At 38.1% G+C, this 16,122-nt stretch overlaps 1 protein-coding gene across 2 annotated transcripts in view; it reads left to right on the top strand.

The window, feature by feature from the left end:
- Positions 1–16,122, top strand: part of LOC127417722 (AF4/FMR2 family member 2-like) — a 266,275-nt gene that overhangs the window by 73,605 nt on the left and 176,548 nt on the right. For both annotated transcript variants that reach the window (XM_051657903.1, XM_051657902.1), the window contains one exon: positions 4,252–5,103. In XM_051657903.1, the coding sequence (XP_051513863.1) occupies positions 4,252–5,103 (852 nt within the window). The remainder of the gene's footprint in view (positions 1–4,251; positions 5,104–16,122) is intronic.

Here is a 16,122-nt window from a genome sequence, read left to right as displayed (position 1 = left end):
ACACATCATCTTTAACTACTGTCATTACCAGAATGATGCTGCCTACAAAAATGGTCCATTGTTGAAAATGTCATTATAATAAATCTCCAAACAACAACCGTTTAGTCAAGATGACTTTATTGCTGACATTAGTGCTCATGCTTTACCAGGTCAGAGGTCAGTTTTGATGTTAGGCTGAAAAAATCTAGAATTGGATCCGTGGTTGTGCACAAGGTCATGTGTTAACTGCCCAGCACATAACTCTATCACGGCTATAATAGCCTTGCATGTGCTATGCTGGTTGTGCATCATTTAACATTATTTGTTTATTTACTGCTTATATGTTGAAAGCCATAACTGATGCATTTCCATTTAAGAGGGGCTGTGGTGTTATTAATGTCACAATAACATGTGAAATGAATGGAGAATGGTAATAGATTTATCTTTCTACTTTTGCTTTCTTAGATTAACGTAGACTTTAAAGCAGTCATGTCATGAGGAATCAAAGTTTCCTTGATATGTTGACATATAAGAGGTCTTTCTACTATAAAAACATACTGTAAATTTCAGAACTCAAAACTTAATCCCCAGTGCAATAAAAGCATTTATTGAAACCAAGCTGCCAAAACACCTCGTTCTCTACTTCCGTGATGAGGTGTCTTGGCAGCTTCGTTTCAATAAATGTTTTTATTGCACTGGGGATTAAGTTTGAGTTCTGAAAATTTTGATAAGTATAATAATATGTTATTTTTGTTGACTAAAATTAAATGCCATTCTAGTCATAAATAAGTAAAATGTACTACAATTAATGAAATATTGACTAAATTTAAAGGACATTTTCGTCACAGACAAATTATAACTAAAATAAAAAAACAATATAAATTAACACTTGTCCACCTCAACTTCCTGTTTCAATAGAAAATATGTCAACAAGGAGAAAGAACATGTTGTTCATCCAACTATTTAATGGGGTCTAATTATGCAGGTTAGCATGCTCTTTTCTGCCTTAATTCATTTGTGTTTATGAGGAGACATCTTACAGCTGTTTTAAGAAGCTGAAGTGTATAATTTCTGTGCCGTTAGCTACACCAAATGAAATAGCAAAAATTATAATTTTCAAACTTTTTTACCTAATGCATGTCTTCTATTGACTTCCCTACGTCACTAGGGGTACTCATTAATTCATGACCGCCTCTACAGCAACAACATCAACGCCTACTTTACATCATCGCACCCTTGGCCCCGCCCACTGGCCCTGGGGCATAGATCGTAAACACAGAGAGAGAGAGAGACAGCAGGGCAAACTGTTTGGCCTAGTGTGGTCTAACTATTCCTAAACACCAAATGGGACCCATCTGGACTATTTTGAATTATTTTTGTATATAAACATGGACTACATAGATGTCTTTGACTGTTGTTATGCCTCTGGTGTCACTTTTAAAAGACGCGGTGTCAAATTACAACTCAGTTTTAAGCCATTCAGTTACATTCAGCTGCTGCCACTTTTTGTGTGCATAAACTGCTCAACATACTGTTCTTTTGACCATCTGTGCTATTTTTAAGTGTTGGTGTATTTAAACACATACTAAATGGACGTCTTTAACCGTTTTGATGCATTTCTGAGATGTGCACCTCGGTACAGGATGATACTGGAAACTGGATGTGTGCATCTTCGTTGTGCTTTGGACTATCACTAGGCGTCATGTGAATGTGTCTTGAGTGTATTTCAGCATGGATTGCTTGTGAACCAGTCATAAAACGATTCAAGCTTTGCAAAGGAATTGTCATTGAAGGGTGGGGCAGTTAAAAACACTATTGGACCTGATCAAAAATGTAAATAAACAGTTCCATTCATGAATATTTCAAATGTCATGACTGTTTGATAGTTTATGGTGCTGAAACCTTGTCTACGCTGGGCGCATCCTTTGACGCAACCTGACGCAATGACTTGAGGCTGTCTACAACGGGCGCGTCGACATGAACTTTCTAAACCATTTATTTGTGTTGTTGTTGGCAGTAGTAGCGCCATCGCAAAATAGAATGGGAGATCTGTTTATTGTTTACTGCAACGGATGCTTCCATGGTAGACAGCATCATTGATTATAATGGGTTCTATTGCTTTTTACGTGTGGTGCCTATCATGTCCAGTTGTGTTTGAGATGAACAGTTTGATATATTCCGATGCAATGTGTTGGATGTGCGATATGTGTTAACCCTGAAATGTAGTTTTATAATATTGTGGAATTGTTCATGTTCTTTCAACAGAATTTCAAATATGGCTGTATTTGAAGGGCTGCACGATGTTAGCCATTCAGAACAGTGTGCGTTTACATTGACGTTTAAAGGAGGAGCTGAGGCCAAAACCGAGCTTGGTGGAAAATGATAATATATTACTAAATTATGACTGTTTTGGTGGGAAAAAACTTCACTAACATTATCAGTGGACCTCAGGGAAGATTATAAAAATAAAAAAGAGCATTTCATGACCCCTTTAACTGTGTTAGTGTACAAAGTGAAGCACACACACATTAGGTTATTTATTTATGGAGTACTTCAACATTCAGATGCTTTAAAATGAGGGTGCTGGTACTTATGAGCCTTTGAATAAAGAGAAGGATTTAAATGCAAAGATCAATACTAGAGTAAAGGCCTGAGTGTTAAGAAGAATGTTGCTTATTATGCAAATAATCAGTGGGGGGTGGGCTTGCGTGCTTAGATTCTGAAGAACGCTGTGCAACTAATGATGTGCTGCACAGTCTAAAAGAAAACAATTATTATAAAAGGGACTTTTTGTTGTGAGCAAAAGTGGTCTAGCTTTGGACACTCTTTTACAGAGAGGAGAATACTGTATCTTTATGCCTGCCCCAAATTAAGAAGCTGTTTATTTTTTGTAGATCAGTACACAAGCACAAATAGCAATGGCATGCAAACACCGAATAGATTCTAAATAGAGCGTCTCACTATTCTTGTGATCACACTTTGCCAGGTTTCATAAATATTGACATCAAATGCAGAGTTGGCTTGCATCTCAAAACAACACAACTGGTCTAGTCAGCTAAAATTCATGATAAAAACCTTTTCTCTTTATAGTGGCAAATGCAGTCTTCACATCTGTCCATTCTGGGAGAGATTCAATACCTGAACAATCACTTACAAAGTTGTTTTTTTTTTTTTTAGTTAACACGTACAGTATACCACGCTTGGTGTGCTTGCATATCCTGTTCTCTCATCCTCATGTTCCTTATGCTGTAATGTGCTTTCAACTGCTATGGAGCACTAAATATATACAGTTTAAACTGGGTGGTTCTTCAGCTAAGGGCAATTAAATTTCTCAGGGATTTATTTTTAATAAAAATAACAGATTTTATCTTTTTTATTTTTGTTATATGAAGGTGACATTAAAACTTGACTTTTTGAAATGCATTTTATGTATTGTTTTTTTTTTAATTATTTTTTTTAATTATTATTATTGTTTTAGCCTTGTCCCAGACCCATCCTTTCAATATTAAACTGTTAAAATCCACTTTAAAAATAGACATTTTTACATGTTTGCAAAGATTGAAATAAACATAAATAATTTCTATATTTATTGTTGAAAATGATTTGACATTTTTTTTTTAAATTGCGACTGTCCCACAGTTTGGTGTGGTTTCCGCCACACACAAACAAATTTGCCTCTGATTTTTTTTTTTTTTTAAGTTAGTGCACCATATCATGTAAAAAGTGTGAAAATATTATTTAATTGTGTGTATTTTGGATACATAATATAAGCAGAAGCCTGCAATTATATTTAAAAAACTTTCAAAAAGTAATTTTCATTACTGTCATTTCCAACACAGAAAAAAAACATAACAAACAAAAAAAAAAAATTTGGCCAGTGAAAAAATAAAGCAAAAACAAACAAAAAAAAAAAAAAATAGGTTGGTTACAATGTTGCAAATTATATCTGGTGAACATATACCAATAACACAACAAGTGAAAATATTCTAGTGCTTGTCCTTCAAATTAGTGGACCGGAATTAACTGTTGTAAAACAATTTTTTAAATATGCAGTATTTAGAGTGTTGTGGGTAGTTGTATCATGAACAATTTAGACTTTAATATATAAACCACTAAATTTTGGCTAAGTTTATAGTTTCTCAGCTAAAAAGAAGTTTGTCATTAATATTGTTGAATCACTCTGCAGTTTTAAAGGTAATAATGGAAAGAAACTGATAGTCTCTCAGTAGTAATGCAAATGTTCAATTTTTTTTTTTTTGTCCTTCATTTCAGACTAACAAAGGTGACGCCCTGGCCAACCGGGTCCAAAACACACTCGGAAATTATGATGAGATGAAGGAGCTCCTGACCAGCCATTCCAACCAGAGTCACCTTGTGGGCATTCCTAAGAACTCTGTTCCCCAGACTCCCGTGGAGAAACCCGACCAGCCTGGCTTTTTCCCTGAGGCTCAGCGGAGCCGAGCTGCCCCCTCCCAACCTGGAAGCCACAGAACTTCCATGCCCCCACCCCCTGCTAACACACTGTCGGCATCTAGCGTTGTACATGGGCATCCAAGCAACAAAAAGTCACGCTCCTCAGACTGGTCCCGAGGGGGTCACAGTTCAGGTAGCACCCAGAGTGCTCAAGCAGTCGCCCGGGGGAAGCACTCCAGTCATGAACAGACCTCTAGCAGACACGATCAGGACGAAGAGGACTCAAGTCCCAATCCCACTGGATCTACAACTTTGACAAACTCCAACAGGAAGCAGGCACCATCCAGCAAAGGATCAGCCACAGCTGAGCTTGGACTCGGAAAGTCTCCCGTTGAGCAGGACTCTTGCTCCCATGGCTCCAATTCACCAATGGCCTCAACGTCCCTGCTTCCTAGTGGCCTCTCAACGCCAACATTCCCTCAAGGCCTCCACTGTAAACCCAGCACCGCTGTGCAGCAAAAACCCACTGCCTACGTCAGGCCCATGGATGGCCAGGACCAGGTCCCCAATGATTCCCCAGAGCTCAAGCCCCCAGTGGAACTGGTGGAAGGGTACAACAGCTTGCCATTTGGAGGTCTACTGGACTGCAAAAGCAGCACAGCCGGGACTAAGGGCAAACTTCCAAAGCTGACACTGCCACAATCCGGGGAGGTGAGTGTGACAATTTTTTTTCTTCAGCCAGAAACATACTTTTCGTAAGTACGTGTATGCAAATGTGAGCACTTGGCAAACCAGCTGTCTGGTCCTGCATTCTTGCACTACTGTGGCTGCAGCAAACCTCAGTACTCAAGGGGGCGATAGAGTTACGTTCAAAACTGTTACTCCGCCAAGACCGTAGTTGGCTTGTCCGCTTAATTGCCCCTTGCTGCAACATTGAGACTGCAATGTGTACTTGTGTTGTGTTATGAATTGTGGTGAGACACATTTGGAATGCAACAACTCAAAAAGTCAAGCTTACTTAATTAAAAGCATCTGCGTTCACGTACTTCCGTAGGATATGTTTCAGCCTTTACTCAGGGGCACAGCAACCATTATAACTGGAGGGACATGTCCCCCTGACTTCTAGAACTTTTTAAGGAATTATACATTATATTTTATGAGTTTCACCTCAATGCAAAGAAATTACAGAAGCATTCGACAAACAGTCACTTTGGCATTGGATTGAATGAACATACAGTACATCACTCAAGTAGTAATCTACTATAGCAAGAGCCCACTGCTTTTCATCAAAGATCACTGGGCAGTCAAAATCAGGTATATTGCCATTTGTATACATTGTGAGTGATGATATGAGGTTCATTCAGGAAACGTGAAGGAACATTTAACATAACATAAAGATAAAGGTATAGCTCACCCCAAAATGAAAACTCTGTTAGCATTTACACACTCATGTAGTTCCAAATCCGTAATACATTCTTCTTCCATGGACCACAAAAGGAGATCAGTCCCTAGGGGCCCTAGGTTTGGAACAATATGGGTGAGGTAAATAGGTGAACTATCCCGTTATGCCTACATGGCAGTGAATTACAACAGTTACTACAGTAAAATACAAATGATAAATTTCACTAATTAAGACAGCAATTACATGACAGTGGACATAGATATATGTGTTATTGTAATGTTATGTCACCTAATTAATATTCATGAGCATTCATATTAAATTCCAGATCGTTCCTATGCCCTTGCACTTTCTCAAAAGGGCATCCATGTAGTTGGACAGGCATAGCTGGCAGATAACGCTTTGCTCAGTTGATGTTCCCCTGGCTAGGTCTGTTTTGCATTGAAACCTGGCAGAAAGAGTGGTTGACATAATGGTGTAAGTTCATTAATAATCAGCTAATCAACCTCAGGCTTTCCTGCACACCTAACTATTCCACGAGGAGGTCTTGTTGTTGGCGTGTTTAAATATAAATTTCTTTGTAGCTTTACTGTTTTGAATGAAGGGAAATTCTGACCTCAGCGATTTGCCCATGCTCAGGTTGCTAAAGTATGTAGATATTTGCTCTTTTTGGAGAGGAGAGAACAATTATGGAAACAGTCATTAAATCTGATTGGAACATCTGTATTATTGAACACAAGTAGAATGTCCCAGTTGTAGCCAATGCTTTAAAATGTAGACTATTTCGGAATCAAAATAGTAGTTGCGAGTCAAATAATGCACTTCTTTGTTCAGTTAGTAGATAAGGGTGTTTCCCAACATGCCCTTATTGAAGGGTACAAGGACTAAGACATGAATTTATCTGTCTTTACTGGCTGTGTCTTAAATTGAGGTATATACCCTAATTCCTTTCTTCGTTTGGGCTGTGGTTTGTGTGCACACATCTATAATTACAATAAAATTAACGTTACTAATGTTGCTACAGATCTACACAGTATGATATTATTCTGCTGTGATTAACCCTGCAACATTTTTGGAAACACAAGAGGAAACCACTGGAGTCACTCAAGATGAGTTGGTTAAAAAATATATAACTAGTGATATAATGGAATCATGCCAAATAAATGTATTTTGCAACTTTCATAAAACTTTTCATTAAGTAGCTAGCTATTCATAATAGAGAGGGTTAGTGGTCTTTTGTAAAGCTGTTGTGATGATATATTTTGTATCTTGCTCTAAGGCACAATAATTTTTCATAGAGGATTTGAATGTGTATTTTAACTTTGGCAAATGTAATGATAAACCTGCAAACAGAATTTTCATTTTCTCAGTGCCTGGTTCGTGTGAACTGTTGCAAAGTCTGTTTTGTAAGATAAATTCTTTGCTACAGTATCTCAAAGGTTTATGTTCCTGAGCATGTAGACATATCTACATTTCTTCGCAGTACAAGGGCCCATGCATTCTGAATTAACCCTCCAGAGGTGAAGACATGGGAGCTTTATCACCGGCAATGTTAACTTCATCCCTTCTGTTTGGCTGACACTTAGAGTAGAGTCCTGTTGACCTCGCTCGGGGCGTGATACATGAGCCACGCTGAAGCATTTTACAAGCCATGCAGTGCTGTCCCCTTCCTTTGAATGGCTGCCAAAGGGGGGATTTGATCCCATGGCATCCCATAGAGAGAAATGACTGCACTTCATAGCCCAGAATGGTCCTTTAGGACAGAGGATATCATCAAATACAGTTTAACCATTCGGAGGTCCGAGATTAAAGATAATGCATTGTATTGGACTTATAGTTCTGTTATTAAGCTTTAGGTTTATGTTTGGCTCCTTAAAGATGGAATGTCTTGACGAGCGCAATTTTTGATCCTGTGTTGACATATTTTCTGTTGACTTGTCCATATTTACAATAGCCATTAAGCCTTAATTACGTCACAGCCATGAATCTTTCCTGCTTTTAAAGGGGTTTTGGGCACTCTTTTGGGAGATTAAACCCTCTAAGCACCAGCTTGAGCTGACTGGGAGACCAGCTAAACCAACTCAAGAACAGCTTAGTCAGGCTGAGAGACCAGCTTAAACCAGCTAAGGCTTGCTTGAAAAGACTGGAAGACCAGCTAGACCAGATTAAACAGCTACATCCAGCTTGACCAGGCTGAGCAACAAGCTTAGCCTGGCAGAGAGACCAGTCTAAACTGGATAAGACCAGCTTGACCTGGCTAGGAGACCAGTTAAGAACAGCTTGGCCAGGCTAAGAGAACTGCTTAAACCAGCTAAGACCAGCTTGGCCTGGCTGTTATACCAGCTTAAACCAGCTAATACTAGTTTAAAAAGGCTGGAAGACCAGCTAGACCAGCTCAAGACCAGCTTGGCTAGGTTGGGAGACCAGCATAAATCCAGCTAAGGCTAGCTTGAAAAGACTGGGAGACCAGATAGGCCATCTTAAGACCACCATGGCCAGGATGGGAGATCAGCTAAGACCAACTTAAACCAGCTAAGACCAGCCTGGCCAGGCTGAAACACCATATCAATTGGCTAAAACCAGCTTAACTAGGCTTGGAGACCAGCTAGACCAGCTCAAGGCCAACTTGGCCATGTTAGGAGACCAGCTAAGACCAACTTTAAGCTGGCCAGGCTGAGCGACAAGCTTAGCCAGGCAGAGATACCAGCTTAAACTGGCTAAGACCAGCTTGAACAGGCTGCTAGGCCATCTTAAGACACACTTGGCTAGGTTGGGGACCATCTTAAACCAGCTAAGACTAGATTTTCCAGGCTGAGAGACCATCTTAAACCATCTAAGACCAGGTTGGGGCACCAGCTATAAAAGCTCAAAATTAAATTGGCCAGGCTGGAAGACCAGCAAAGACCAGCCTAAACTGGCTAAGACCATCTTAAACAGCGAAGACCTACAAACCAACTTTACAAACCCTAAACGGATGCAGCAAAGGAATTCCTGCACTTTATATTTGAGGTGGGATCTTGTGAAAGGTAATTTTCCTGTATTTCCAGTGCTGAATTTGAAAAACACCTCATAGCATTGCCTTGAGTTTGTTTGAGCAGTAGGTTGATATTCCCATTGCTCTTACCTTTGGGCTTAATCCACATAATGCAGACAAACCGAATAAGATAAGGTGCGGTAAACAAGAGTGACATATGATTGAACAGGTTGACTTGCTGCTATCCAACCATGGCAAGGCAACCAGCTGTTCTTCCTCTTTGTTCCATGGGGATCTCGATGGCTATCGGCCTCCAAATTGCACAATCGCCCATCTTGAAGCATATGGTGCGTTCGCAGCGTACAGTTAAGCATGTGGCAAAAGCAAAAACCTGGGGAATTTTAATTGGTCTGAGTGAGCCCTCAGACTGGTCCGCTAGCAGGAAAATGGAGATGGATGTTGTTATTGCAGAGAGGGGCATGCGTAGAGAGAGAAGACCCCCGTAGGGTGGGCCCCACTTGGGTCTACGCCACCTTTCCCTGACAGATGAGTCACTGCCTGAGAGTGAAAAGAGAGTGATGCAAAAGGGAAAAAATAATAATAAAATGTGGAAAAAGCAGAGAGTTAGCAAAACAGGGCTAGCAGGATTGAAATAGAACAAGAGAGAGAGAGAGAGTATGTGTAGAGCTGCTCTTTCAAGATGGCTCTTGGGAGAAAAGAAAACATCTTCAAGAACATTGATTTGATTTTTTTTTTTTTTTTTTTCTAGCCTGCCTTGTGTAGCTTTAGTTTGTTAAAATAAGTGGAATCTTTAGAAGTGGCTCTTGTCACCTGTACTCTGTTGTGCTGGCTACTCATTATTCCACAGCTCTTCAGGCTTATTTATCCAGGTTCGCTCTGGCTGAGGTGTTGAATTGTGTAAAAGCTTTTCCTGACTGTACATCCTAGCAGGTTTTCCTTTGTTGTCACATGAGCGAATGGTATTTTATTGTGCTCAGAAATAGCCGGAATTCTCTTTAGTTTTTAGTTTGTTTTTTTAAATAGGAAATATTGTCAGTGGTAATATGCCATTCACATATGAATCGTTCTATTAAGCCTTTTCTTTGAAATGATTCAGACAAAACCTAAACTGTGAAGTGGATGACATGTTGGAACCAAAAACAATAAAACATTTGACACATTAAATATAGACATTTCATTGCAATCATTGCAAAAAAAAAAAAAAAAAAAAAAAAATAAGAAAAAATAAAATAAAAAAATTGCTACATTTGTATTTTTATTAATTTTATTGAAACAAATCCTCTGAATGAAACAGTTTGGTAAGTTTGCTATTTGTCAATAGCTATCAAAATAGCTTTGTGGGATCTTTCTAACTTGACGTCAAAATGAAACGCTGTTCGCATCCCATTTTGCTTCTGTAATGTGATGTATTTCAGCATGAAACAATATATTTAATGATGATTTATCTATCAGGATTTGATTGGATCGTGAAAGGTTGTCTTGATGTCAGGCTGTTGTAGGGGAGGAGTTAAAAAAACAGACCTTGGTGATGTAAGCCGGAAAAAAGTAGTTTCAGAGGCGGAGCAAGTTATTACATTTTGATGAAAGATTGTGAAGACAAACATTTCTTCTCTTTGGAATAATGTGCACCATTTAATCGTTCACAGTAAGACCATGAATGTGTATTAAGGGTACATTTTGATTTCATATTGACTTCATATTGAAATAATGATAAACAGCAGTTTTTAAATATTGATTTCACTGCAAAAATAAGAATATATAAAATGCAGAACGATGCCTTAAACAAATGAACTGATTTGCTCAAATGAATCGACCCTCAACACTAATCAATAAATGTCACAACAGCTTCATAGTGCCTTTCTAGCTTAACTCTATTAATGCCACACATGTCTGCTCTGGTAAAAGAGACTCCAAAAACTGCCATACTTTGGGTTGAAAGAAGCTTGCTCCTCTTGATAGGCATGAAGTGTTGCTTGCGCCACCCCACCACAAAATATTTTGACAAGTTGAGTGCTCAGCGGAGTGATAAGACTGTGCTAAATGGCTTTGGAAGCATTCTGTTATCGCCTGGTGTATTGATTAGTGTCTAGCATGCTGGTGCTCACAGTGAAGGATCTGCCCAGGTTTTTTTTTGTTTTTTTTGTTTTTTTTGCCAGTGTATGAGACATCGACAGGCAGATAAGACTATTGATCCATCCAAAAATGGTTATTGCACCCAGTATTACCCAGGCTTTATGTGACTAATAGCTTTATCACTCAGCTCCTCGAAGCGCAGATTAAACAAGACAGTAATATTATGACGATATTATGCCATGCTGGGATAGATAAAATGATAAATGCACTGAACATGCTGAGAGAGCATGCTAATTTTTTGCTGGATATTCGTTTTTTATTCAGTCATTTTTACACGCTGTAATTATGATAAAGATATTACAGTTAGAAAGTGGTAATTCCTGATGTTTTTTTGTTTTTTGTTTTTTTTAATAATATTTTGCTCTGTAAAGTAGACCATTGTATAAAACAGATGAATGTATTCATATTGATGTTCAATTATAGACAATTTGGGCTCAAACCAATAAAATATGAGCTGTCATGACAATGAATTGTGTGATATCCTGAGGTCTTCACTTCAACACCAACAATCATGCCATGCTCCAAATCACTGAGATCACATTTTTTACCCATTCTGATGGTTGATTTGAACATTAACTGAAGCTCCTAACCTGTATCTATATACCTGAATGATTTTATGCACTACACTGCTGCCACACGATTGGCTGATTGCATGAATGATTGTTGGTGCCAGATGGGCTGGTTTGAGTATTTGTGTATCTGCTGATCTCCTGGGATTTTCACACACAACAGTCTCTAGAATTTACTCCGAATGGTGCCAAAAACAAAAAACATACAGTGAGCAGCAGTTCTGTGGACAGAAATGCCTTGTTGATGAGAGAGGTCAACAGAGAATTGCCAGACTGGTTCGAATTGACAAAGTCTATGGTAACTCAGATAACCGCTCTGTACAACTGTGATGAGAAGAATGTCATCTCGGAATGCTATTCTGAGATGCGGGTTGGCGCTGTTTTGGCGGCACGAGGGGGACATACACAATATTAGGCAGGTGGATTTATGTGACCTGTTCCATCATTTATAGTAACTTTGTGCCTGAAGCAGATTTGGAGTTTTATGCACTAAAGTAAAAAGGGAAGCATTTAAATTATTAACATTTACATGATTATATGTCGACAACTGGAAACAGTTATTTTAAGGTTACTTATATGACTGTAGTCTTCATCTCATCTAAGTGCTCATAATTTTATGCATGTGTTTTGAAATTAATATTCATATTTTTGGAAGTAAAACATTTTTTAATGAGGAAATAATTAGTGAATTTTTAAATCTTAAGTCAAATCATTTGGTCACATGCAATAAATGTGAAATGTTTTGTTTAAAATATATGCAAACAAATCAAATTAAAATTAAAATAAGAAAACATAATGCTTTTAGATATAAAATACTTAAAACAAGTTTTGTTGATGCTTAAATAAAAATAAAAAAAATAAAAAATAAAAATCCCAAAGGGGTAAGACAAAAAACTTAATTCAAGATATATTCTCTCAAGACAAGTCTCATTATCTACTGTATACAGTTTTGCTTCTCAAGTAAATGTATTTGTTTTAAGGAGGTTTACATATTTTTACTGGAAGATAATTATCTTTTTCAGTGTATTGTGTTTTCTGGCCTAGGTGATTACAGTTTCATGAGAAATATGATCCACACCCCTTATTTTATTTCTCACAAGACACCCATCATTATCTTCCATTATAAAGGATTCTTGGTATGTTCAACCTGTACAATCTGAGTGGGTAAGAGACGTGAATGATGTCATGGCAGTGAGGGCTGAAGTCTGGGTCAGGAGTCTGGCAGACGAGTTCTCAACATGCTGCAGTCTCCTTTCTGATTGTTCTTTGTGATCAGATATAATGGAGAAGACAGCGTCTGCTGCATGTCAGTGTAGTCCCTGTGTTTCCCCGACTTCTGATCCTAGATCAGTGCAAATAGATTGTACGATTATTGTAAGATCACAGGAAAATCTCAGCTGCTTATGATATAATTCTGCATGTTAACATTTAATTTTAAAACCCTTGCTGACCTTTGTAAATAGAGGTTACTATTGTATCATAGGGGTGGATGCTATGACAACAATCACTGTAAGAGTAAAGGCTGAAACATACTTTACACAAGTACATGAACGCAGACTCTTTAGCTGCACAAGCTTGATTTCCTGCATTGTTGCATTCCAAAAGTAGTCAGGCCACAATTCATAACACAGGCGCTATGGCAGACATCATTGTGAATTGTGCAAGTTTTCTCTTTGTTAGTGGCACACAATTATTAAGATATAGCATTTTTTTTTAAATTAATAGAACCATATAAAGTCTATTTGTCCATTAGAATAAAGCATGGTTGGTTTTAGCGCTCATGCAGTGGCGTCTATCAATGACAATGGCTCAAGCTTTCCCCGGCCAAGCTAGGTTATTAAAACAGTGTTTGCCGTAACAGGCAGAGAGGTCTTTATCTCACAGAGCTCGGCCCCATCACACAGGACAGAAAGTCATTTCCAGGAACATTTCATTACAGCAGGCTGCCAAGACTCACAAAGCAAGAAGCCACCTCCCCCCAGAAAGCATCCTCAGCCATACTGACTCATCTAGCGCTGGAATCCTGTGTGTAGGGCTTTAGTGTAGACAGTACAATGTTGTATTACAGTATAATGATTAATGGTTTGGGAATGATCTGGGTACATATTTCTTAAAGTGTATATCTTGGAGGCAATGATATGTGTTTGAAATAAGATGCATATGAGAAACACCTTACTCAAAATATTTATGTACCGATGTATTTGCGCATGGCAGCAGTCCATTACAGCTTCTTAAATATATGATCTTTGGCACTGAAGTAAGGATACATGTAGACTCTGTAGTTTTTATATGGTGTGTTTTTTCAGATTCAATCTTCGGGAAGACATTCGTATAGAAGTAGGGTTCTTTCAAAGTTTGTGTTTGTGGTACATAATGTCCAGATATAAATTTCTAGATTAGTGATAAATCAATATAGCCACTTATATTTGTACTTTTTAAGATTATTGGCATTGGTCAAAGTATTGCCAACCCCTTCAGTTCCAAACCCCCTACCAACAGCCTTGTCAATGGATGATAAACAATATTTGTTTTCAGATTTTTTTATTTTATTGTTTTTATTTTGAGTAAATGATGACCACATACACACTGTTGCTAAATTCAGTTCACCTTTTGGTGCTTAATCCTGTTCTGTACACACACAAGTCAATAAAATACGGGAGTGACAACCACATTCTATAACCGAATTAACTCCCGAAAAATTCAGGTAGTGACAACCGCATTTTCAAAAATGTGTGTACGGAACCGAACTGAAGAACTAGTTGTTAATGATGTGATTAATGGCGCATGTGTATATGTCTTCATTCATTCATATATTCCAGTCTTTTTCTCTCTGCTGTAGTTTCTCTCATCATCCCTGCGGTTTCGGGATAACACGTACATTACAGTCCAGAGCGCGCATGCTGTTAAACAACAGCCGTTTATAAGCACATAAACAAAACACAGCGATTCTGTCGACTAAACATTGTTGGATGATAAAACATCCGTGGTGGATAATCTATTTGCTCAAAAACAGCAAACAAAAAACGAGTTAAGCTGGTGGAATTCATGTTTCACAGTCGAAAGACGCTACTGCGTAGCTATGTCTACACTAATCAATCATCAATCACGATGATTTAGGAGATTTACTCCTGCATTTAAATGTGGTTGTCACTCCTGAAACTTTATTGTGTGTACATGTCCAGTGTGTGTTGTAAATTAAGCGTTCATTTAATTTCAGCAATTATTTTGTACATCACGTTTATTGTCATTAAAGGAATGTTTTGGGTTCAATACAAGTTAAGCTCAATCGACAGCATTTGTAGCATAAATTTGATTACCACAAAAATAATTTTAACTCATATTATTGAATAAAATGCAAAAACTGAGGTTAAAAGTTTGTTTGAAATGTATAGCGACAATACGTTAACATTACGTTAACATGAATTTTGAATGCTAAAATCTCTTTTCAGCATGATCTTAGTGTGAAACAAATTACTTGCCGTGTTAACCATCGTTAATTTGTCATTGCCATGACAACAAAGTTGTTATACTGAAAATAACTGTACGGATATGGTGATTTTAACACACTGAAATCATACAGTACTTACACATATAATGTTTATGTCTTGTGCCTATACTTTTAAAACAGTGAGATTGTAATGTTTGTGTACTGGCCCCATTCTCTTTCATCGTAAATGCCTTTCAAAGAAATGAGGGGCAAGTCAAAAATATGTTTTGTGGTAATCAACATTATGCCACAATTGCTGTCATTTATGTTTGTATTGAACCTGGAACATTCCTTTAAATTATGTACAATAACGGTTAAAAGTTTGCCCAGACTTGACAGAATTTGTTTCTTATGATCTTAAAAACATTTTGATCTAAAGGCTTATGCTTGGATGCATTAGTTTTAAAGACACACATAAAATGTGTATACATATGAACTCAACCACTAATGGTTGACCACTATTTTAGAATCTTTATCTAGAGGTTGCCAGAGTGGTATAAATGGTTTGAATCAATCAAATCAATGTAATCTGAAATCCTCAGTGATGTCTGAACTGAGTTTGTGCTCCAAAATCACAAGTGTTCCAACCACTTCCTATCCCATTCCATTACCCACAACACCCATCCTCTTTCCTGTCTACCACTCTTTGGACAGCCAATCACAGCCTGCCGATCATATACTTCAAATCCACTCTCCTTTCACAGTATCTCCAAGACAAGAATGTGCGTGCCCATGTTGGTTCCGCTTACCCCGTTTTATATGGCTCATTTGAATATTTGCTTGTTTTGCTTGGTTATGCTAGCTAGTTACAAACAGTGCTGCCCCTGGGATGCTAATGAGCTTGTACGGGAAAAGAGAGAGCGATCTTTCAGCTTTGCACTGGTGTGGAAACAGGGATGGGCTGTGAGCCTCCAGTTTAGGAGCTGACCTACACACATAGCAAATTAAGGGTCTCTGAAATGAGTTAAGAGAGTGTCTCAGCAGTGGATCTGCAGCATATGTTCTCTTTCTATGAAGTTTACTGATTGAATGCTGTACAGAAGAAAAGGGCTTACTGTATGTATGTAGTCGCTCGCTGCTTAGATCATGTCTTTTAGTCGACCGACATGGGTTTTCAATATAGATACTGATATCTAGAGCAGGATGG

This window comes from Myxocyprinus asiaticus, chromosome 27 (assembly GCF_019703515.2).
Source record: "Myxocyprinus asiaticus isolate MX2 ecotype Aquarium Trade chromosome 27, UBuf_Myxa_2, whole genome shotgun sequence".
Lineage (NCBI taxonomy): Eukaryota > Metazoa > Chordata > Actinopteri > Cypriniformes > Catostomidae > Myxocyprinus > Myxocyprinus asiaticus.
Note: the sequence above shows the minus strand (reverse complement) of the source record. Positions and strands in the feature narration are given on the sequence as shown.